This window comes from Chlorocebus sabaeus, chromosome 11 (assembly GCF_047675955.1).
Source record: "Chlorocebus sabaeus isolate Y175 chromosome 11, mChlSab1.0.hap1, whole genome shotgun sequence".
Classification (NCBI taxonomy): domain Eukaryota; kingdom Metazoa; phylum Chordata; class Mammalia; order Primates; family Cercopithecidae; genus Chlorocebus; species Chlorocebus sabaeus.
The window spans coordinates 17,008,797-17,033,670 of record NC_132914.1 but is presented as its reverse complement, the minus strand read 5'-3'; the positions used below and the strand labels follow the sequence as shown (position 1 = coordinate 17,033,670).

At 35.7% G+C, this 24,874-nt stretch overlaps 1 protein-coding gene across 1 annotated transcript in view; it reads left to right on the top strand.

The window, feature by feature from the left end:
• Positions 1–22,241, top strand: part of SLC15A5 (solute carrier family 15 member 5) — a 97,695-nt gene extending 75,454 nt beyond the window's left edge. Inside the window, exons 8-9 of the mRNA XM_007967775.3 lie at positions 17,418–17,526; positions 22,026–22,241. Of these exons, the coding sequence (XP_007965966.3) occupies positions 17,418–17,526; positions 22,026–22,170 (254 nt within the window). The 3' untranslated portion in view covers positions 22,171–22,241. The remainder of the gene's footprint in view (positions 1–17,417; positions 17,527–22,025) is intronic.
• Positions 22,242–24,874: the final 2,633 nt, after the last annotated feature.

Genomic DNA, 24,874 nt, shown 5'->3' with positions numbered 1-24,874 from the left:
TATTTTCAACCTTTAAGGATTCATGTCAGCTGAGCATGTGTGCGTGTGAGTGTGTGAGAGTGTTAGGATACGATTGGAAAAGAAGATCAGCTATCACAGTCTTCCAGTCTCCAAGCTGCATTAGTCATTTTTAGCACCATGATGGAGAATGGTGTGAATGCGGTAAATTCAAAAGATTTCTCAAAACTTGACTGTGCAGACAGATAACTGTTAGAGTGACATTTTCAGTACAAGTGAGAAAACTGATCCTTCTGGGATCTCTAACTCTGAGTGCTTTAAAGGAGAAGATACAAGACTAAACTCATCCTCCTACACTAATCATTTCAGGAATAGTTTATCTAAAAGTAGCAATGCTAATATAAGGGAATGAAGAAGTCAGTCAAACTGCTTATTTCGACTCTATCCCATTAGCAACAAGATCAATTTCCTCACACTCCTGAATTTGAACTCACCTTTTCATAAAAATAACAAAACAGAATTCAGTAAAAAATGACATCTTAGTTATGGACATGCAGGTGATTGAAAGATCCAAAGCAAAATATTTAAGACAAAAAGGGATAATTGGGCAGAATCAAGAGGTCAAGTGGTATATCTTCTTGTCCCTACAAATTCTCCTCAAAATTCAGGAAAGGGGCAAATAATGTAGCTGTTTAATTTCCATCAAGAGTATTTTAAATTAAAAATGAGATCACCTAAAAGACTCATTTAAATATCTATGATTATTGAGGCCACTGGCAGTTATGTCAGCATGAATCACTGAGTCACTCTTGAAACAGGAATTTGCAGTTGCAGCAAACTTGAAAGAAGAAAATATTTATGCATCTGGAAAAGTATTCCAATTGCATTTCATGGGCTCATGCTTATTATCTAAGAGATACGCTTCTTCAAATTCAGATCTATGGCTCAGGTCCAACTTCATATGGGATTTGGGCTTATAGATTTTTAGATTCAGAGGGGAAAATAAGTGGCCTACTGCCATAATTCACCCTTAGCCAGGCCCATACTCTACTTGTCAACTGGTTTAGTGCCAGTGTTCCTGTGGCTAAGTCAGCAGGGCCCCAACAACTCCCACAGGCAAACCCTGCTCTTGGTCCTCAGTCAGAATTTGAAGCAAAACCCCCCTCATACAATGGTTTTATGTATTTCAGATACAATTTATTCTATATCCTTAACTTTTTACTCCACAGAAACCCCCGATGTCGCACAGAGGACTTTGAGTTTATAACAGCATCAGGAAAGAGCCAGCTTTAGACTGTGGAAAGCAACAGTCATTGCTGTTGGCTCACGAGAGGTAGAAAAGGCAGACATCTGAGTCAGATGAACCTAAATTCAAATGCAACTCAGCTCTCAATGAGCTCCTAGATCTTGAGCTCATCACTTAACCATACTGAGTCTCAGTTTCTCCTTCTCTAGAATGGAGTCTGTTTCTCTTTCTAGTCTTCACTAGTAACTTACCTTTCAAGCTTTTTATGAGGACTAGAAGAAATAGATAAAAATCACGAGCTAAATGCAGATGCACAAAAAAGAATGATTTTGTTGTTATCTTAATTTGAGTGGGACCTCAACATCTTCCAAGTGGGCTAGATGTATTACAGATATGATGTTTTGGTATGGCACTTAATTCTCCAGAAAAGAATAGATTCTGTATTTGCAGAGTTCAGTTGTCCTGTTCAACTTCAATTCCAGGTGGAGACTGGGAGGCGATGAAATTAGAAAGTGCTCTGAGATTCTTCTTGGCCTCATGTACCCATGTAATTAATGGACCCTCCTACGCACGGCAAATTTATAAGTCTAGTTGGAGTTACAGACACATGAACATGCACACTAGGAGTACCTGGAAATGGTATTGAAGCGAAACTAGAAAGATGAGTGCAATTTAGCTTGGTAAGCACAGGAATTAAGGATTTCTAGTAGAGAGCACATATATCAAGGCCCATAAATAAATAAATGATAGGTGCATACGAGGAACCCAGAGAAGGTCAGTAAGCTGAAAATATTCAAAAAAAGGAGGAAATGGCCTAAAGTCACATTGGAGAGTTAGGTAGGGGCAAAACCACGTGGGACCTTTTAATACAGGGATTTTATGTTTACTTGAATGTTATAAGAATGATAACATTCAAAACACTAACGACCTACTGGTGTTTTGGGAAGATCATTATGGATGCAGTATGATTTTGAGGAAAGAAAGAATAATTTGGGAAAAACAAGGAAGTACAATTGAAGTAATCCAGATAAGTCTGTAATAGTGATGAACTAGAGAGGAAGTAGGCAGATGGAGCGAAGTGAATGGATATAAGCTATATTTCAGATGTAGAATCAAAGTCTTAGCAATGGCTTTGAGAAAGTCAAGAGACAGTAGGATACAAGAGGGAGGAGGTAGTATCAGGAAAGCATCCCAGGTTCTGCCCATGAGCTACTGGGTGGGCAAAGATTCCATTTACTAAATGGAAAAAACTGGAAGAAGAATAGACTTTAAAAGTTGCCATCCATTTGCTTTTTAACACATTGTTTGACACACCTGTGAGACATCCAGATAGAAATATCTGGAGGCCAGAAAAAAAGGTCTTTGTTAGATATATAACTATGAAACTCTATGGCACAAAAATAACGTTTGAAACCATGGTAGTGAATGAAATTACCTAGCGTGAGTATTAAGAATGAGGAGAAAAGGAAGCCCCAACATTAGAGGTTGAGTGGAAAGGAACTAGTTTGCCACAGAAAATACATAGCAGTCAGAAAGCTGGGAGGAGGGAATTATATATGTATATATACACACATATATGTGTGTATATGTATGTATATATGTATATGCATATATGTATATTCACTGAAGATAAGAAAGAAGATGATTTCAAGCAGAGAATGATAAATTGTGTCAAATGCTACTATAAAATCAAGTACAATGAAGAATGGAAGGTATTCGTAAAATTTAGCAACACTATGATACCTTTAATAAGAGCCATTTCAGTGGTGAAATGAAAACTAGATTGAATTAGGGTGATGAATATCCAGTAAATGAAAAAAAAAAAAAAAGCCCCATGTTTAAAGAACTCTTTTGAAGAACATGAAACTGAAGAAGATTTAAGAGACAGAATGATGGCTAGAAGGGGATGTGGGTGGAGTTGCCAGATTTAGTGAATAAAAATACAAGATACATAGTTAAATTTGAATTTCAGGTTAACAAATAACTTTTTGGTCTTTAAGAATGTCCTATGCAATATTGAGGACATACCTCCTTATACTAAAAAATACATATACCTTCTTATACTAAAAAATAATTCCTCGTTCTGAAATGCAAATTTAAGTGGGAACCCTGTATTTAAAACCTTAGGTGTGGGTTCAAGATACTTTTTTATTATTTTATTTATTCTGGGGGTGGGTTTTAGAGATGGGATCTTGCCCTGTCATCCAGGCTGGAGTGCAGTACCAAGATCGTAGCTCACTGCAGCCTTAAATTCCTGGGCTCAAAGGATCTCCTGCCTCAGTCTCCAGAGCAGGACCATAGGCACACACCACAGCATGGCTAATATTTTTTTCACTGTTTTAGAGATGTGGGTCTCACTAGGTTGCCCAAGCTGGTCTTGAACTCCTTGCCTCAAATGATCCTCCCACCTCAGTGTCCCCAGCAGAGGGGAATATAGGAAAAGCCATCACACCTAATACTTTATCTCTGAGAGACATTTGAGTGTATTTTTCTGATAAGAATACCTAGTGTAAATGGAGAAGTTAAAAATGCAAGAGAAAGAAGAGAGAATTGATGGAGCTAAAGACTTAAGGAAAGGAATGGAGGACTCGGTCAATGACAACCCAGAGAGGGTGACTTCTTATTGGAAAGTGGATACTTCTTTCCTGCACTGAAACAGAATAGAGAAAGGAGAAGATAGGCACAGGTGCACACAGATGCATAGTTCTGATATTGGGAAGATCCTGGAGCCTTCCTTTGGCACTCTCCATTTTTTTATGAAGTATGCAGTGAGCCAACAGTGAGAGCAAAGGGAATAGGATGAGAATGGGGAGTTGGAAGAGCAAGGATTACAAACTTATTATGAAGGTATGAAAAGATGATTTAGAAGACAAATGTTAAGATTGCTGGTGGTGGCCGGGCACAGTGGCTCACGCCTGTAATCCCAGCAGTTTGGGAGGCCAAGGTGGGCAGATCACCTGAGGTCGGGAGTTCGAGACCAGCCTGCGCAACATGGTGAAACCTATCTCTACTAAAAATACAAAGATTAGCCGGGAGTGGTGGCGTGCACCTGTAATCCCTGCTACTCAGGAGGATGAGAGAGAAGAATCACTTGAACCCTGGAGGCAGAGGTTGCAGTGAGCCAAGATTACACCACTGCACTCCAGCCTGGAGACCAGGCAATCAGAGCAAAACTCCATCTTAAAAAAAAAAAAAAAAAAAAAAAGCTGGTGGTGTTGAAGGCCCCAATCATGTTGGTGATCATGAAGAGTGATCCCAAACTACCTAAAGCATGAATTGCCCAGTGATATTCAGAAGCTCAATGCAGGCATAAAGATGTCTCATAAATTTTTAAATAGCCTAAAGAGCATAAGACACAGGATGAAAGGCACAAACACTACTCTTAATTTGGGGTAAAGGTTTATTTTCCTCCAAATATGCAAAAGATAAGAAAGGCTTTCTTCTAAAATTATGAAATTGATATATCTACACTATTAGAGTTGCAAATGAAGAACCTACTGTACAAATAAGCAGGTTCTGGGCAAAAATCAGTGTTGTTATATCCATGAAATTATTTAAATTCAATATTTTACTATTTTAAATAACCCCACTTATAGACTGATTTATTAATTCAGTCACAAATACATATTGGGTTCCTACTATGTGCAAGCACTGCTAGATGCTGAATTAATAATACCAAGTCTGATGTTTAATTAGTAAGAAGAACCTTATAGAAATATTTGACACTCAAATTAATATCAGATATATTCATTTGACTAATGCTATTACAATTACAGTTCATAGCTAATGGCATTATCGGGCTATTATCACAAAGCATTACCTCTCTTCTAAAACTCATTTCCATGATAATTCATTGAAATCATCATGAGAACACACTATCTTGATGGGTTTTACCTCCCAATGCTCTTCAAGAGAATGAACTCACCCTTATAAGAAAGCTGGTTATGCCAAATATCACCCATGCCTGTTCTCTCTGCAGTTCAGGTGAACAATGCCTAGCAATTTCCCTACAATTCTGAAAGACACAGTGTTCCTTCCTGGAAACAGCAGCCTGACTTAATTTTTATCCACAATTCCCAAGATCTGGAAATGCAAATTAAAGTCGTGATGCAGGCATTATTATCTAGAGCAAAGTATTGAGCATGTTCAGATCTGAGGTCCAATCTCAGTTCATCCAGTCACTCAACAAATATTTATTCTGTCCCCTTTCCATGACTTTAGGCAAACGGTTCAGCTGCTCTGTGCCTTTGTTTCCTTGTTTATAAATTGAAGGTAATAAAAATTTGAGTCCTTATTAGATAAATATGAAAAACTGGTAGAAAAGTCAAAGTTAGAATACAGTGGTTAGGTATTATTTCCTTCAGGTATCATGAAAATTAATGTGTTTTAAAAATTAACTCAGGTAGGAGAGCTATGAATCTCAAATGAAGCATTTAAATCAGGTTACTGAAAGGAGGAAGGAAAGAAATTAACATTTATTAAGTGTCAGTTATATGCAGACCTTGCTATATGCATTTCACGAAGATATTATTTCATTAAATCTTCACAACATTTCTTTGGAAGTAGATATTTGTAGCTCCATCATATATAAGAGGAAAATAAGCTCAGAAAGTCGCGTAAGTTGTCCAAATCACATAGTAATGGTGGATGCCTGATTCCAAAGCTCTTTTTACTACACTAGTTTTATTTCCTGTGGTACAGAGGCACATCCACCCTGGAGACAGACTGCTACATCTTTTTAATTGCACCCTTTTTCGCTCCCAAGCAAAAAGCACATAGTGAAGTAGAAGGCGTGCCTCAAATAAAGCAGAATATAAAATCCATTTCAGTTTTGTCTCCACAATTTTGGACTTTTGCTAGAACACCAGCACTACAAAATAACTTTAAAAAATCTAATGAAGTCTGAGGGAAATAATTGCTCACTGTCTCTAACTATCTTTTGAAGAGATTCCAAAAGGCACATTTTAAGATTTTCATAGTTCCATTACATTCAAAATAAAACAGTAGTTTGTAAAGAGGGGAAATATTGCATCTTTCTCCAAAGAGAGATAACAGAAATCTGCCTTGAATCAAAAGCAATATGCTATAGCACTTAATGCCACATATACTTGAAGTATCCAGTAAAGCTCTGATTTTGGTGGGAGATGGAGTGACATATTGTTGAAGTGAGGAAAGGTGTTTATATATGTATACATATATACATATATATGCACATATATATATGTGTGTGTATGTATATTCACCTTTCCTTTCTTATGGTATATTTAGGTTATTTCTAATTTTTCATGCTATAAATATTACTAAGGTAAGCATCCTTTTCTATAATCATTAAGTACATAACTTATTCCCTCCTTAGACTAGAATCCTGGAAATGGGATTATTCCTTCAATGAGGATAAATATTTTAAACATTTTAAAGACTATTGAGAATTGAGGCAAAATTGACTTCTAAAAGACTGCAATTATGTGCCATTGTGAAATGATAATACTTGCCTCAAGATATGAATTTCAGTTATTAGCATAATATTTTGATCTTTGTCTATTTGATTGGAAAAAGTTATATTCCACTTTAAATACTTTAATTTGTATTTTTTAGAGTGTAAAATTGAAATGTTTAATGTTTATAGAACATTTTTATCTTTTTTATGATGTGCTTAGTCTTGGCCTATTTTTCTTTGGGTCTTTTTTTGTCCGTTTACATATGCTCATTATACTTTAAGAATATTGTGATTTATGTCATATTTATTGCTAGTATTTTCCCAGTTTTAACTCAACATTTTATTTCATAGATAAATTTATTTTATACAAGTTTTGCTGCTATAGGTAATCAAATCTGTCCACCTTTTTCATTATGATTAATTTCATTGCATTTATGGTTGTAGAATTTTAATGTTTCACATTTTGGATTAATTGTATTATTCATGTGGATTTCATTTTGGTTTCATTAAAGAAAATACTTATTTGCTTCAAATAACCAACATTCACAACAGTATTTAATATACGTTGTGAAAAGTTGGTTAAACTTTAAATATTTCCCAATGATACAGTAAATGAAATGAAACTAATCAGTTTTACATATTTTACATATTTTTAGGTGATCTTGGGACTGTTTCAGGGCTTTCTGGCCTGTTCCCTTCAGCTGCCTCTTTATTTTAGCTTAGTATCACTCTCCTTTTAATTATAATAATAATTTTATGATATATAGTTTATATCAGTTATTACTCATACTTATCTTTTTGGTTATTTTTTATTTATGAAAACCATATTCTCCATGGCTTATATTTCTAGATGAATTTCACATTTTTATTATTTTTTTCTCTAGTTTTTTTTTTTTTCTTTTTGAGACAGTGTCTCGCTCTGTTGCCTAGGTTGGAGTGCTACAACCTCTGCCTCCCGGGTTCAAGCAATTCTTGTGCCTCAGCCTCCTAACTAGCTGGGATTACAGGCATCTGCCACCATGCTAGGCTAATTTTTGTATTTTTTAATAGAGATAGGGTTTCATCATGCCAGCCAGGCTAGTCTCGAACTCCTGACCTCAAGTGATCAGCCCACTTTGGCTTCCCGAAGTGCCGGGATTACAGGTGTGAGCCACTGCACCCGGCCCCCCAATCCTATTTTTATTTTAATAAAATGAGTAAAACTTGTAAGTTAATTTTAGAAAAACTAAAGTTTTTGCAATAGGTAGTGGTCCATCCAAGTATATAACACACTTTTTAAATTTAATATTTCAAAGTTGAGTTCTGGAAGTTTTTTTCTTCATATATATCCTGATCATTTCTTGTTGAAATTATCATAGACATTTTATACATTTTTCCTTTTTGCTATTTGAACTGAATCATTTTCCCTCATTACAACTCACTGAGGTGATCACTGTTATACAGGGAGATTATTACTGTTTATTAATGTGTATGTCTTCATCTGCATCCAATTTCATAAACTTAGTAAATTTATAAGAGTATTTCAGTTGATCCTTTTACTTTTTCAGCAAAATTAATCTTCAAATACATATAATTTTTATCCTTATTTCCAATATTTACTCCTATGCTTTGCATCTTTCTCAGGACCCAGAACTTACAGGGCAATGGTAATACCAGAAGACAGTCACATTATATCTTGCTCATGATCTTAATGAGGACATCTTTTATTTTATTAAGTATATTTGCAGGATTACAAAGGTGATCTTAAAGAATATTCCTCATTATATAAAAACTTTATTCTTGTTTTCTAAGAGATAAATAAATCAGTTTAAATTTTATCGAATGTTTAAGTAACTATTAAGATCACCTTATGATATTTCTTAATCATAAGAAACTGGACCTATCATTAGGGTGCATTTAATTAATAAATTTTTCAATATTAAATCATCTTTATATATGTGCAATAAACAATACTTGTTGGCAATTATGATTCTTTCACTACGTTCTGGAAAGATCCAGAGAAAAGATCTATTTTTTCTGTGAAAATTAAAAAATGCCTAGTATTTCTCTTTTGTTCTTAAATTGCATGTTATGTTTAACTGACAAATAGTAATTGTATGCATCTATGGGGTACAATGTAATGTTTCAATATCTGCATACATTGTAGAATGCTCAAATCAGTCTAATTAATATATCCATCACCTCACATAATTATCATTTCTTAGTGGTGAGAGCATTTAAAATCTACTCTTTTAGCAATTTTGATATATACAATACATTATTATTGACTATAGTCACCAGAACTAATTCTTCCTGTCTAACTCAAATTTTGCACCCGTTGGCCAACATTTCCCCTTCCCCCATCCACTTCCCTTCCCCACTTCAGCCTTTGGTAACCACCATTCTACTCTCTGCTTCTGTGAGTTTGACTTTCCTACATTCCATATATAAGTGAGATGATATGGTATTTGTCTTTCTGTGTCTTGCTTACTTCACTTAGCATATTGTACTCTAGATTCATCCATATTGTCACAAATGACAGAATTTGTTCTCTTTTAAGGCTGAATATTCCATTGTGTATATATACCACTTTTTAAAATGTATTAATCCATTGATAGGCACTTCAGTTGTGTTCATATCTTAGCCATTGTGAACAGTACTGCAACAAACTGAGTACAAACATTTCTTCGATATACTGATTTCAACTCCTTTGGATATACATCCAGTAGTAGCACTGCTGGATCATATGGTAATGCTATTTTTAGTTTATCAAGATTCCACCATACTGCTTTCCTTAATAGCTGTACTAATTTGCATGCTCACCAATAGTGTACTGAAGTTTTGTTTTCTCCACATCCTCATCAACACTTACCTTTCATCTTCATCCTTTTTATAAAATTCTAACTGGTGTGAGGTGATATCTCATGGTGGTTTTAATTTGCATTTCCCTGATGATCAGTGATATTGAACAGTTTTTTATATACCTGTTGGCCATTTGTATGTCTTCTTCTAGGAAATGTCTATTCAGGTCATTTGCCCAATTTTCAATTAGTTATTTGGGCTTTTTTCTTACTGAGTAGCTTGAATTCTTTACATGTTTTGGATATTAGGCCCTTACCTGATATATAATTTGCAAATATTTTTCCCAATCTGTGGGTTATCTCTTTCACTCTGTTATTTCCTTTGCTGTGCAGAAACATTTTAGTCTGACATATTCTCATTTGTCTATTTTTCCTTTTATTGTCGATGCTTCTGTTGTCAAATTCAAGAAATCATTACCTAGACCAATGTCATGAAGCTTTCCCCCTGTTCTAGTAGTTTTACAGTTTCATGTCTTACACTGAGGCCCTTAATCTATTTTGAGTTTATTTTTCATATCTGCTATGTGTCCAATTTCATTCTTCTGCATGTAGATATACAGTTTTCCCAGCACCACTTATTGAAGAGACTGTACTTTCTCCTTTGTTTGGGTATTAGTCTGTTTTCATACTGCTATAAACAGCTGCCCAAGACTGGGTAATTTATAAAGGAAAGAGGTTTAATTGACTTACAGTTCAGCATGGCTGGGGAGGCCTCAGGAAGCTTACAATCATGGTGGAAGGTGAAGGGGAAGCAAAGCACCTTCTTCAAAGGCTGTAGGAAAGAGAATACTGAGTGAAGGGGGAAAAGCCTCTTATAAAACCATCAGATCTCCTGAGAATTCACTCACTCTCATGAGAACAGCATAGGGGAAACCACCCCCATGATTCAATTACCTCCACCTGCTCTCTCCCTTGACACATGGGGATTATGGGGATTACAATTCAAGATGAGATTTGGGTGGGGACACAAAGCCTAATCATGTCAGTTTGTTCTTGACACCTTTGTCAAAAATCAGTTGTGTGTAAATGCACAAATTTATTTCTGGACTCTATTCTGGTCCATTGGTCTGTGTGTCTCTTTTTATGCCATGCTGTTTTGATCTTATAGCTTTGTAGTATATTTTGAAGTCAGGTAGTGTGATGCCTCCATCTTTGTTTTTTGCTCACAATTACTTTGTCTATTTGTGGTGTTTTGTGGTTCCATATAAATTTTAGGATTGTTTTTCTAATTCTGTGAAAAGTGTCATTGGAATTTTGGTAGGGATCTTAATGTATCTTTTTAAAAAAAATCATTCTTTGTAACTTTTTCCTACTATTAATGGTCTTTAAGTATTTCCATTTCTTCTTGATTCAACTTTGGTAATTAATGTTTATCTAAATACCTCATTTCCATAAGAGTTTTTACTCTAAAATAGCATACTCATAACTAAACATTGTTATCTCCTCTGTATCTGTTGTTACATATTCTGATTGGATTTGTCAGTTTTATTTATTTTGTTATATTTTCTCCAATGAATCATCTCTTAGAACTATTAGATCTAAAAAAGTTTAATATATTGATTTCCTGTTCTCATCTCTATTTCCTTACTCCTACTTTCCTTAGATTTGTTTTATGCATTTCCTAACTTTTTTGTCTTGAATGTTTATTTCATGTATTTTAATTCTGACTTTAAAAATGAAAGCCTATGTGCCTTTAAATGTGCCTCTGGGTAGAGTTTATATCTGTATCTCTAAATGTGTAAATGCAATTTCCTCATTTTCTTCATTTTCTAAATATCTTGATATTGTGGGTTTCATTTCTTTGTTGACCAGTTAGTTAATCAAGAGGCATATCTTCAATTTCTTGGAGGTCTGATTTGTTACAAATGTTATTGAAACTTCTGTAAGAGGGTGAAATATTCTTTATTCATACTAAACAATGTTGTGATCTTTATTAAACACTTGTCAATCACATTAATTCTTTACATCCCTTCTTTGCCAATTTGATCAAAAACTGACAAGAATGTGTTATAGTCATTGATAAGAATTACTTATACATCGTTATTTCCAAAAGACAACAGATTTTGTTATGATTTCATTACTTAAGGGAAATCCACTGGCATATCTTCAATTTGAATTGTGTTTTTTATCAATATAAAAAAATTCTCAATGTCCCTTTAAAATGGTTTTTCCTTTGAATTCAACTTTGCGGAGATTAGTATTTTACAGTATTTTTTGTCTTTGTCTTACGAGTTTCTTGTTCATTATATTATTATTATTATTATTATTAGCTTTGTCATTCTGTGTTCAGGGTGTTTCCTGTAAGCAACAAATATGTATAGTAGTCACTTTTCCTTACCCATATTGGCCCTTTTTATGTTTACTCATCCTCAAAAGAAGAGATTGGCTGAGAGGTAGTGTTTACTAACTCAGAGTATATGTGAATATTTTTGCTCAAGTCTGCATTTAAAGTGCCCCACTAAACCCAAGACTGCTAGGCTACAGTGAGAACTTTACACAATTTTTAGGTTTTCTAACACTCTGACTAGCTGGAGTGATTACAGACTGCAATGTCAAGCATACATGGCTATCTGGCACTCCCCAGAACTCACACTCACCTATAATGTTTTGTTTTTGGTCAGGCCAATACTTCTTGGATGCAGTGCAACCTGACTGCGTCTTGTTCCCATTACTTCTTTTATGTATTATTTTTTAAATTTTTTTATTGATACATATTAGGTGTACTTGTTTTCAGGATACATGTGATCATTTGATAAATTGATATAGTCAAATCAAGGTAATTTAGATATCTTTTACCTTAAATATCTGTTCCCTTTACTTCTTGTCCTGTGATTCTATGGGAGTTGCACTCCTTGATGTAGTTTAGAAGCAGAGGTACTTGGTTCTGAGTAGCAGTATGGAAGCATGAATGGGAGGGTTCCTTTCTCTTTTCTCCTCCTTCCAAAAGAAAAATAAACAATAATTATGCATTAAAGCAAAAGCTATTACTATTTTCTCTAGAACTGACCTTGATTTCTGTGGTGAGGGCATGTTCTGATCATCTCCTATTCACCACATTGGTGACCTAGGGGTGCCTCTTACTCTAGATAGTATGAGATTATGGAAAACACGCATCCTTTTTTTCTTGAGACAGAGTCTACACATGAGACTGACAGTAGTTTATTAGTCACATACACTCACAATCTGGGAAAGGAAAACACCCGGATATGTGTAGGGTCACCTGGGGTTGCACTCAGGCATACAGTGAACAAGCAGGGTCTGTGGGGGGGGCAGGCTTTGTAATAACAAAGGGTTGTGGTGACAGGCTGGTTCCTGTAGGCTGGATGTGATTGGTTGGTTTGAATAATGTTGAGAGCTAGCAGTAAAGTGAAACCTCTTAGGTTGAGAGCTGGGTGGAGTGCAGCTGGTCTGACTAATAGGGCAACTAGCCAGGTGGGGAGCTCTTCCAGCTGGGTGAGGAGCCTATCTAATGAAAACAGGGAAACACGTAGTTAGACCTTTCGAGCCTGTGAGGCTCAAAGGCATCAAGGCAGCAAATGAAATTTTGAGCCTTACAATGTACGGCATTAAGGAGAAGAGAAATAAACTGTATTTCTCTTTCATATTAGCAAATTTGTGTAGTTTATAGTGTTATAGCATGTGTGCATCACCATATATGTTTTTCAATCCAGTTTCAAAAGCTTTAAATGTAGTGTAAATTGCTCTAAGAATCTCAGCGTAGGTTGAATGCCAGTCTCAAGACCGGAGTAGAAATGTTGTTAGGTATTTTAGAAAGAATTTGGGGTAAGTGATTTCAAAGACTGAAATCCAGACATTTTAAAACTGTTGAGAAGATGTTAAAGAAAGGCATAAAAGTGGTAGTTGCATTAAACACCAAGAGGTGGACTACAGCCGTACATTTGCTATAACAGCAGGGTTCTGCTGAGTGATGTTTCACTTGACCTCTCTGTTCCTTCACTCCTTAATATATAAAATAATGAGTCTAGACGATTCTACAATTCTTTGTCTCTAAAATGACTGTGAAAATTTCAGATAAATATAAACACTTTACTTATTGTCTACAAGGCCTAATGCTCCAGAATAATTACCCTACTAATTTATGAATCCCTTTTCTTAAGCAACATGGAATGCACATTTCCTGGTACACAAAAAAATTCTAAAAAATGACTTTCAAATGAACAAATACATCTAGCTAAGCAAGAGATATTTGGGGAAATTCTGAACAATGCTAAATATTTTGAGTCCTTTACTACTTCAGCCGTTGAACACTATTACTAACTAGCTGGTTATATTATGAAAGTAATAACTAGGGTGCACTGTGGGCATTACAAATGGCAGTGAATGAATGACTCATCAGACTCTATGTGGCACACTGTTTCTCATGCTCCTGTTCAGCTATCCTGTGATCTGGAGAAGTTTAGTTAGTCTCATTCTAGACTTCAAGTCTTCACTATGTCTCCTTTGCAAGGATGCTCCTGATTTCAATCAGCTACTGGAAATGTCAGATGAAAAATGGCACAAATGTGAATTATGACAATAAAAGTTTATAAGCTACTAAAATAAAGTTATAGTACCTAAGAGCTGAGTCAACTGACAATGTTAAATGGAACATTTTACAACCAGTCCTGGGATAATGATAAAAAAAAAAAAAAAAAAGGCACACAGAACATGAAGAAATATCTGACAGGAGACAGACCAAGATGAAGCTCAGGCTATATGACGGTGTGTGAGCTACCTGGAAAGGGGGCAGGAGGAGGTGATAATCTGAGGTTTGTGGAGTGCCTCCTCTGTGTCCGGCCCTTGACAACCATTATCTCTTTAACTTCTCATTACAACTCAGTAAGGGAGATTCTGTTATCATCATTTCATAGAAGAGAAACTGAGGCTTAAGTGGTCCAGTTATTTGCCCAATGACTACACTGTTAAGGCAAGATTTAACTTTAAAAGTCTACCTGACTCCAAAGCCCATGATCTTTCTATATATTTTTATACCCAGTTCTGTCTCTTCACATACACAGATAATCTCCATATAAATAAAGCAAATTTTAGGTATCCTGAAGAATCTTTCTGTCTGACTTGATACAAGTGTTTGTCCCATGCTATCAATTCAGGCGATGCTTCTCTTTACCATGTAAATTAGCTACACAGAGAATATTAAATCATATCTAAATATGGCAAAAATACGGGACTAGAATGAAGATGAGCGTTAGAAAGCCATGTGCTAAAAATGATATTTAAGAATGAATACAGGAGCATTCTAGAAAGTTTGAATACGTGATATGGGAATCTTTGGTTTGGGGTTTTCTTTTCTTTTCTTTTTTTTTTAAGATAATCCCACTCACAAAATGTTTTGTCCGTATCCACAGATTTATACTATCTTTCTCTACCTTTTCTAGTACAAATGTCTTTCTCTCCTGTCACCCCAAACTCCCAAATACCACGTCACAGTACTTCTCATTTCTGTTTTCCACAGCTTCCCCAGTGACGAGAATGCTCTGGTGTGCCCAGGGGGATCTAGTGGTATCTCCCCAAAGGCTGGCATTTGCCATAATGACACAATTTCTTTAAAATATTAGATTTTACCTTTAAAGATCTTAGGAAATTTATATTCTTCTTCCTCATCTGACTCTCTTATAATATAAAGATAGTCTTTTCAATTACTTATTATGGACCAGAATTCATGCTCCAACAAGAATTAATGTCATGTTAATTCTGAGGCTTCACATACTCTGTGCAAACTCCTGTTACACTAGCCAGAGAAACACGGTGATAAAAAGGTATAATCACATGACATGCAAAGTGCTGATGTGAAATGAAAAGGTCGGAAATATGATTGGGACATTAATTCAAGAGGGGAAAAAACAGCACTGTTTGAACAGGCTTAGAAGGATGGTTTAGTTCTTCCTGAAAATACGTAGGATGTTATCACACCTTATCTTGTCCTCCACCTCAACTCTCCCCATTCAGGTACAATCAAATGTTTAGTTCCTGTGTGCACCCACACACGGGCACACACACACATGCAAACACACAAAAGCACACATATACACATCAAAAAGGCTACACAATATCCAATAGGCAGACTTATAGAGAAACATTTAGCGAACTTCATTTACTTATCTAAACACCAGATAAAGGCATCATGTCACTGTAGCAATAAAACCATAAATTTTCATTATAATAGAACCCAAATGAAATGGTAAAGTGAAACTTATGAAATAGGTATGGTAATGCTTATTTATACCTATCATAATACCTATTTTGGTATTATTTTGCCAAATAATCCCCATTTGTCAGGCACTGATCTAAATACTAAAAATATAAGGATAAATAAGACACACACAGCTCCTGCAAATTAATAGCATAATCAGAATTACCTTTACAACCCAGTTCTTTTGACAAAATAATACCTATTTTGTGAGTTGCACTTCACCATTTTATTTATTTGTCCTATAATTTATTTAGGCTAGCTCTCAGACATAGGTCCCAGAATGTAATAGACACAGCTAATTTTCATTGTTGATCCATAGTAATAGTCACTGAGTAGGTAAAAGACAGAAGACAAACAGCTTTAAATGCGAAGTGGCACAATTAATAACAATTGTCATACTTATGCACTTGCTGACTGTGATCAGAATATTTCAGTTAAATCCCATTTAAAAGTATGCATTGTCAAGGGAGAGGCCAAGAACCACTTTCTACTGCAGGAAACAACCCTACAACCCGTGTGCCAAAGATGGTACCGAAGCCCAGTCCTACTGGGTCATAGACTGATTGCTCTGGTCCCACACCCTCTTCACCTCCCGCTGTAGGAGTTGTTCCTATAAAAATGCAAGAAAATGATGAAACCTTGGCATTTGTGTGTTCAAAGATGATCATTTCCTGTTCTCATAATGCATAACATTAAAAAAATTCAGCCCATTCAGAGAGACAGTTAAATTCTCTCTGTTAAGTTAGATTTTTTTCCCTTTGAAGCATTCTGTAATGCTATGTAAATACATTTGATAATAACAGATCTCCTTGCTGTTTTTAATGTATTGCCTAAAAATAAGTATCACATATATAATATGTATAATATAATGCATTTTATTGTATACATTAAACAATACCCCAAAATTTACTGAAGAAATAAAAAGTATGTGTGTGGATAGAGACAGAGACAGAGGCAGAGACAGAGACAGAGACGGAGACAGAGATAGAGTTATAGCACAGATCCAAAGCAAAAGTCAAAACTTACAAGCAAATTAAAGTAATTACCTTGATTCTTGAATAGTTTCATATATACCCAGTATGACATCATAAGGAAGTAGAGATCCTTTATTTGGTGGTATTAAATTGAAGAATTTACTTATTAGGTGAAAAGAAAATCTCCATGTTAACCAGAGATTGCAAGTAATTTGACCAATAAGGTCTGTGATATTATCATAAGGTAGCCCTGGATTTATCAAAGTTGTGAAAATAATTTAACATCTATCACCTACATACATTATCTCACTATCCTTACAATTAGCAAATGAAACAGACTATCTGGTCATAGAAAATAGTTTTCATTCATTCACTATATATTTGCCAAATAATCCCTACATGCCAGGCACTGTTCTAAATACTAGAAATATAAGGAGAAATAAGATACACACATGGCTCCTGCAAGTTAATGGAATAGTCAGGATTACCTTTACGAACCAGTTCTTCTGACACCTATATTGTGTGATGCAAATTAAGAGTGTTTTGTGACCTTCAAAATATTTGGGGTGCTTTGCTTATTTTATTATTAATTACATAATTAAATAAATTTTGACAATCAAGTTTCATATGAACGTTTTTGCTTTGTGGATATTACTGAAGTGAATAAAGCTCTATGAATTGTGGAATGATAAAATATTCACAGAAACTTACAACTCTGCAGTTGAATAACAATTACATTTGTTCCAAACAGGCAATTGGTTTCCAAACACATTAAACAAAGGCAATTTAGAAAGCTTCTTCTTCTTCCTGGCATCATTAACATTGTTGAACGTCCTGGGATTCTGGAGTGTTTCACAAAGGTAAGTAAGTGTGTGGTAAGATGAAAAATTTCTGAGTCCATGAAATATTGGTCTGGGAACCATCACTGAGCCAGCGGGAATTCTGTACACCATGACCAGACAAATTAGCATATGAGAGAAATTCAACAGATTATTCAGAGCAAGAAATTTCAATTTAGACTTCACTTTTTCCATCGATCCTCATAATAAAATAGTGCTTTACAAATTCTAAAATATGTTCCAACACAAGATTTTTCTCTCCACTATGTAGCATCACTTTAGAATTAGAAATAAGCATATTGATAATAAGAACGAGTGCATCATTACCATTAAAAGCAAATATCATTAAACAAATAGCTAGAAATCTAATGATGCTTGAGATTTGGATCCTATTCAGGCCTTTAAATCAGCAGTGACCATTTCAAGGCCAATAAAAAAAACTGTACAAAATCCCTTAGCTTGTTGCCTGAGACCACCTGAGAGTGGCTTAATAGGTACCATCTACCATCCATCCACCCATCCATTGCCAGCCTCTCTCTCTCTCTCTCTCTCTCTCTCCCTCCCCTTGACATATTCTTGGACAACTGTGTACTTTTGAGAAAATTCTCTAACCTCTCTGGGCCTCTGTTTTTACACCTGTAAAATAAAAACCTCTTGTCGGTTTTAGGGGGACGAATATTGATAAAGGACTAATCACAATGTCTGTCATGAAGCAGAAACTAAACAGATTTTCATTTTCCTTACTTCCTTCCATCCATTTATCTCTTTAGTCATTTATTCATATATTATCTCATTCATTGTCACTTCACCCTTGCCTAGGTCATTATTTTATTAACCTAACAAATCTCTTTTTGAATATCAGCCATGTGATAGGTGGTGTCATAAACTAGAAAGATACAATGTCAGTAAGTCAATAAAGGTTTATTTTCACCAATGTTCTGCTCTCATCAGGCTTATGGTCTGGTATAAGAAAGAATCAAACCTCATGCAAGGCAGAACTGATGACAAAATTAAAAGCCTTAATGGCTCCCTGAATTTTTATATTTCTTACACTCCAAAGTGTATAAAACATCAAACTGGTCCTTCACAGTGTATACTTTTCCTGAATGCTGATCTCATTCTTAGATTGAAAATCAAATTAGAGAACCAGAAAGTTTTGCAGAAAGGTCCAACAGGAATGTTCTTAGCATTATAGCAAAACAGATTTCACAATGGAAATGGAAACTGGAGGCATGGCCTCTTTCCCCTCCATCCACTGCCTCCAGACACGTAAGTGGTGCCCACCCAGCAATTTTCAAAAACCTGCACCGTCTCTCAATTTTTACTTTGTATCCTGTAGTAAGGTTTGATCCTTGTCTTTCATGAAGTAATTTAGTTACCCCAGTTGAGTCCAGTTTCACAATTTATATGCTATACAAACTTCAGCAAGCTGTTTAACCTTGCTAAACCTCAGTTACTTCATTTGAAAAATGGAAATGATAAAAATAGTAACTGTGTCATAAGGCTTTTGTGAGGATGAGTAAATGCCCCAAAGTGTTAGCAATTATAATTAGAATGGTCTCATACCTAGCCATATGCTGTCTTCTTCCTCCTTTTTATGCTTCTCCTAGACTTACATTGAGGTGTGGCCAAGATGACCGCAGTCATGGACAGAGTGTAGGTAGAACTAGCACTGGACCCAGAATCCATTAGCCCAGGGGTTGACTCATTAATGTATCCACCCAACCAACATGCTAAGCATTGTTCCAGGCAATAGAGAAATAGAGTTGAACAAGCAAACCCGTAGTCTAACATGGAGCTAACATCTAGGGCCCAAATTAAAATATTCAAGTGTGATTCTTTCTCCCTGATTGTGGAACTAGTGAGTTCCCGTAAAGAAGCGAGAAATAGTGGTGTGGAGCGCAGAGGAGGAGGTAAGAATAAAAACATACAACACACCAGAGATTGGAGGAACCAAAGATGAGAAGGGACTAAGTACAAATGTAAAGTTCATTCAGAGATAAATTGATTCTTACCAAATCTTCTCCATCACCTATCTACTTTCTCTTCTCCTGCATACTTTTTTAGGGAGGGAATAAAGATAGAGAGAGAGGAACAAACAAAGCAGGAAGGAAAGAAATTAATTTTCTATGTGTTGAGCAACCTGTGTATCTTGGGTGGCATGCTATACACACACAAACAACTGCCCTTACTCCCCACCATCTTCTTGGCATATAGATCTTATCATTCTACGTTATAAATAAAAAAACTAAAGTGCAAAGCTAGTTAAATAAATTGACCAAGTTCACACAACTAGGAATCAACTCCAAATTTGTCTCTAAAGCCCACGCTTCTATACTCCTATACTATGCTGCCTCCAACTGCCATAGAAGAGCCGTCTTCTTGGTCTCCGACAATTCCTAACTCGGTTTGGGAGAAAACTATTTCCTTCAGTTAAAGTAACTCTACCCACTACCACCTGTTGACCAGCACCCCACAGGAAAAGAATGAATGTCACATGTCAGAAGTAAGGAGAGTCTGGAACATTTGCCTCCGGAGATTAAGCAGCTAGAACCAATGACATCAACGCCAAGACACATGTTGCCTTGGGGACCTATTGGCCATTGGGATTGGACAGTCCAAGTCAGAAGAATTAAGCAAGACACAGTATGAAACCTGAGAGTGAAAGATGAGTGCCTGCAGTGAGGAGTGCATGATTCCGATTTTTTTCTATACTGATTGTGTTTGTCAAACACTAATGAACAATAAGCATGCAAATAAATGGGGGAAAGTACCAATGTCCCAGGAACAGCATTATTGAAATATATTACGTATAAGTCAAATCATATCTAATCTCAGCACATATGTAATCACAATCCCATTTTTTATCAAACCCAAAGGTGTATCTGTTCAGAGCCAGGTAATAGTGGAAATCTATCAAGAACAAGGCAGTCCCAACTTATTCTTGTCCTCAAGATCTTGAGGACAGTGGATTAATTATGAAACAACCTCCTCACCAAAATACAGGTAGGATGAGGTCTGTTTTAGCACCCTAGACACCTCCACAGCCAAGTTCATATTAGTCTGATATGATCTTATTGTTAAGTCCTAGAGCCAAACCAATCTTGTGAGGGTTACTGGGACATTATCTCAAATCCCCAGCTGCATAAAGCTAGGAATTATCCATAAATATAAGGCCAGACTTACCTGTCACATGTACCAAATCAAAGAAACTGAAAACAATCCCTCCACAATCAAATTTGAAATGCTGCACTGATGACATGTCATACTCGAGGCTTTCCAGTTTAGGGGTGAAGGAAGTAGGTAGATGAAAGTAAATATGTCTACAGTGCTTTATATAAATATGTATCCTATCCCACATCGGGTGCTAAAATAAAAAGAAATTTCAGGTGTTTTGAGAGGGAGGGGCAGAGAGAGTTTTTATAACTAACATCACTGTCCTTCCAGTGTTGTGAAACATAGAAGTTGATATTGCACTTGTTTTGTCAAATATTCCAGTAATCTTTTGTGTCTATGCTGTAGGAATTATTGAAAGTGACATAAATCAGAGACAAATGACCAGAGTTGTTCAGGCAGTATTCATTCTTTTACAGCTACAGTTATTTTTAGTAATGTATTGAAAAGGAAAAGAAGGTAAAATTAACTTTTGAAACCTTCACAAATCAAAAATAGATGACTGACCCATCTATATTTGAAACTTATGTGTATGTGATAAAATTAAACTTATAGCTGATATTCATTTGTTCATTTGACAAATATTTATTGAACATCTACTGTGTATCAATCACTGGGAATAAAGCAGTGAATAAAGCAATTTGAAGTTCCTATTTTCCTGGAACTCAACCAACAGTGTTTAAGAAAGTAATTTGTCTTTAGAGGCAGTATGCCATAGAGGACCAGGATTCAGAATAATCAAGTTCTGGTTCCAAATCCAAACTCTGCCAACTACTACTGCTATGAACCTCAAGTAAGTTATTTAACCTCTTGGAAACTTCAATTTCTCAATCTGCGAAATGGGATGATTCTATCCCACCCTTGCATGGGGCTGGTACTTAGAAGACACTGGAAAGGCAGGTTTTTCTGGAGGTCGGGGATGGAGAGTGCACATTCTAGAAATACATTCATGGATTCTTCTTTGAAAATGGTGCTTTACACATAATCTCCGCACTGAATTTACAAATTCCCAGTAAACCTCTTACGCAGCCTGACCGCCATGAAATCTGTCAAGTCAATATGCTTTCAGCCTTCTCACCATCTCTCTGTCAGCATTGAAGACAGCACAGCAAGTTGTAAAAAAGCGCCACCTAAAGGTCCTTATGAGACACTTTACTAAGTCACAAAACTCCTTTTGTACTTTTAAAAAGACTGTTTTGGTGAGCAGCACTCTTAAATAATCGTCACTGTTGTGCCAGTATCTATGAGCCCACCATAAAAGGTAGACAAGCACAGGAGGGAAGCAAATGATTTATCAATTCACCTACATCTGGTCCTAAGAAAAGCTTTCTTTCTTTCTTTTTTAGATATTGTAATCTAAATCATTTTAATGCCCAGAACATCCATGGAAGTAATCTTGAAGAAACACTTCTCCACGAAAAGTCTCTGAAATTTTATGGCAGTATACAGGAATTTTCTTCAAGTATTGATCTTTGGGAGACAGCCCTATGAAACTGTATTTGAGTCTACCTGTCTTATGAGAACAGTATTCACTGTTTTCTTCTTCAGTTGAGCATTTTATGTGTTTTAGTGTAAGAGCCATATATATGGAGGTGATTTTATAAATATCATCTTTATTTACTTTATACTTTATTTACAAAAACTAATTATGCATACTTTATTTACAAAAACTAATTATGACCTTTCTAGTAAACTGTCATGCTTTTGCATTAACATGTTATAGCATTAAAATTAATAAAATAATTTCAAAGCCTAGGTGATTACTCTATGACAAAAAAAATGACAGTTTTCTATACACCAATACCTTACCAATGGTTCAGCCATTGAAAGCATATGATCTTTTTTTGGAGTTTTAATGAGTCATTAAAGCAAAATGACAGTATTTTAATATACTCTCTTTCAATATACTTATTGAGCCCTTATTACATGCCAAGCATTGTGACCATATACTGTATATAGCTGAGTAAATAATAAACATATACATGATTTTCTATATTTGCTCTTAATATTATGCTATCAAGATATGACTTCATTAAGGAAATTTTCTCTGAATTTAAAAGCAGTATTACTAAAATAGATGTCCTTAACAAAGAGAATGTCCACATACTACAAAAGTTGAAAAATAAATGTAAGTTATGGAACAGTTGGAATTAAAGGAAAGAAAGAAACTCAGGAAGATAAAATGAGGGCTGAGAGGAGGGTAAGTGACCAAACCAAATAGAGATGCTTAAAGAAATTATACGAATAACATCTTTTGGTCTCCACTGCCAATTCAGATGCATTCAGAAAATTATCTTCTAAGAGTTTCTTCTTTTATAAGCAAAAATATGTGGAAACTCATCTTTTAAGAAATCAAGTAAACTTAATGTCTGTTTCTTAGTAGCAGTATTTGTCAAAATCTGGTTGAGGACAATTTGCTACAGGTGAATCTTTCTGGCCCCTACACAGACTGCCTTAACCCAAATCTTTTTTCAGATTGGGGTCCAGGAATTGGTGGTTTTAATAAGCACACCCAAATCATTCTCATGTTCCCTAAAGTTTAAAAGCCATTGCTTTCCAGGACAATTCGTGCTGGATAGGACAGGTAAGTGTATCGGGTGACTGCAAATTATTCTGCAATTATGTACCTCGCTTGTGTATACATAAAATATTTTAGGTCTGTAGAATAAAAGACTTATTCAACTTGATTAGGTACGCTATGCATTTTTAATTGCAAAAGAGCTGTAAAGCACCAGGTGTTTCTGTTACTCAAACTATTTTTTGTTTGAGGACAAGTGAAAAGACTTGCTGGTACAGGCATAAATTCTTTTCCTGCAACTTTTTCAAATCCTTTCTGTTTACCAATTGTTTCCTAGCAAAACAGTGAGGCAGACCCCTGATATTCCTTAGAAGCTTTCCTTGCTGCAAAAGGTTAAATGCCAAGTTTGCAATTTGGGTTTAATGAACACCCAAAAGAGCTAGAAATCTTTAAACACTTCACCTCAGTACAAATGGGAAGCTCTAGTCTCTCTTACTGTTAGAAAAGGGGCCTGCTTTATTTTGTTCTCCCCCTCCCCACAAATTTGCCTTCATTTCCTTAATTTCTACATCATAATAGAAAAACGTGCTCATTATGCTTTCACTTGTCCTTAGAGCTGAAAGATCTACAGAATTATAAAGTTGACCCAAAGCAAACACCAAAAGAGCTTAGAATCCTCACGTTGGCGTTGACACTCGTGATTAGCTAAATTGCAGTAACTACACAGGCTTCCATTCGGAACAGGATGCATTCACACAGCAGTTTCTTCTCTACTGCCTAGCAACATTATCATTGAGCACCTGGAATAGTTTAGGCATTAAGTGTAATTGGTTTTGCTTTACATAAATCTGTAGCTTTGTAAATAAGCGGAGCATTTCAGCTTCTATATAACACCAATTAACTTAAAGGGATGCGTTGTTTGCAGAAGCCTGCTGGGTTTCGTACTGTATTTCTCCAGTAATATGCTCAGTGGCGGGCGAAGTTCTGTGTCCCTGCAGTGTTCCATTTACTCCAGCCACTTGGTGCCAAGGGTCTGTACCCAGCTACTCATTTGCTCCATTTTTCACTTGTGGCAAAAGGTTGGAAAAGTGAAGACTTCCCTAAGAAGCACCTTCTGTGCTCTATTTCTGTCCATGATCAAGGCCTGAAATGCAAGGTATTTGAAAATGTTTTCTGTGACCCGCAGAGCACAGGTCTGACCCCATGTGATTCTGTTCACAACTGACAGTAACATCTCTTTTCTCTTCCTTTTTCTCTTGTAACACTTCAATCCACTGTAGCCAAAAGTCACTACATTGACCCTGTTTACAAAATTAAGAAAATCATACTCTTATTACATAAATTTATAAGTGAAAATGGTTTTCATCAGAGTGATTTCATCATTTCTTTAATAGCACAAAATAACATGCAGAGATCTGCTCCTGAAAGTAGGTAAATGTTCCCAAGCTCCGTGGATATTTCTCCTTATTTCCTCTTTATTCAGTTTAATCCCTTATCTCTCATACATATCCCCTTCAGGCAATCTTGATTTATAGCATTCATTCCACCCTAACCAACCTTTAATTCTCTTGGTTTCTGAAAGTGTTTTATCAACTATCAGAGTAACAGTATCACCAAATAACAGCTCATAATTCCAAAAAGTTTTCTATGATAATACTGCACGATTTACAAATTGAA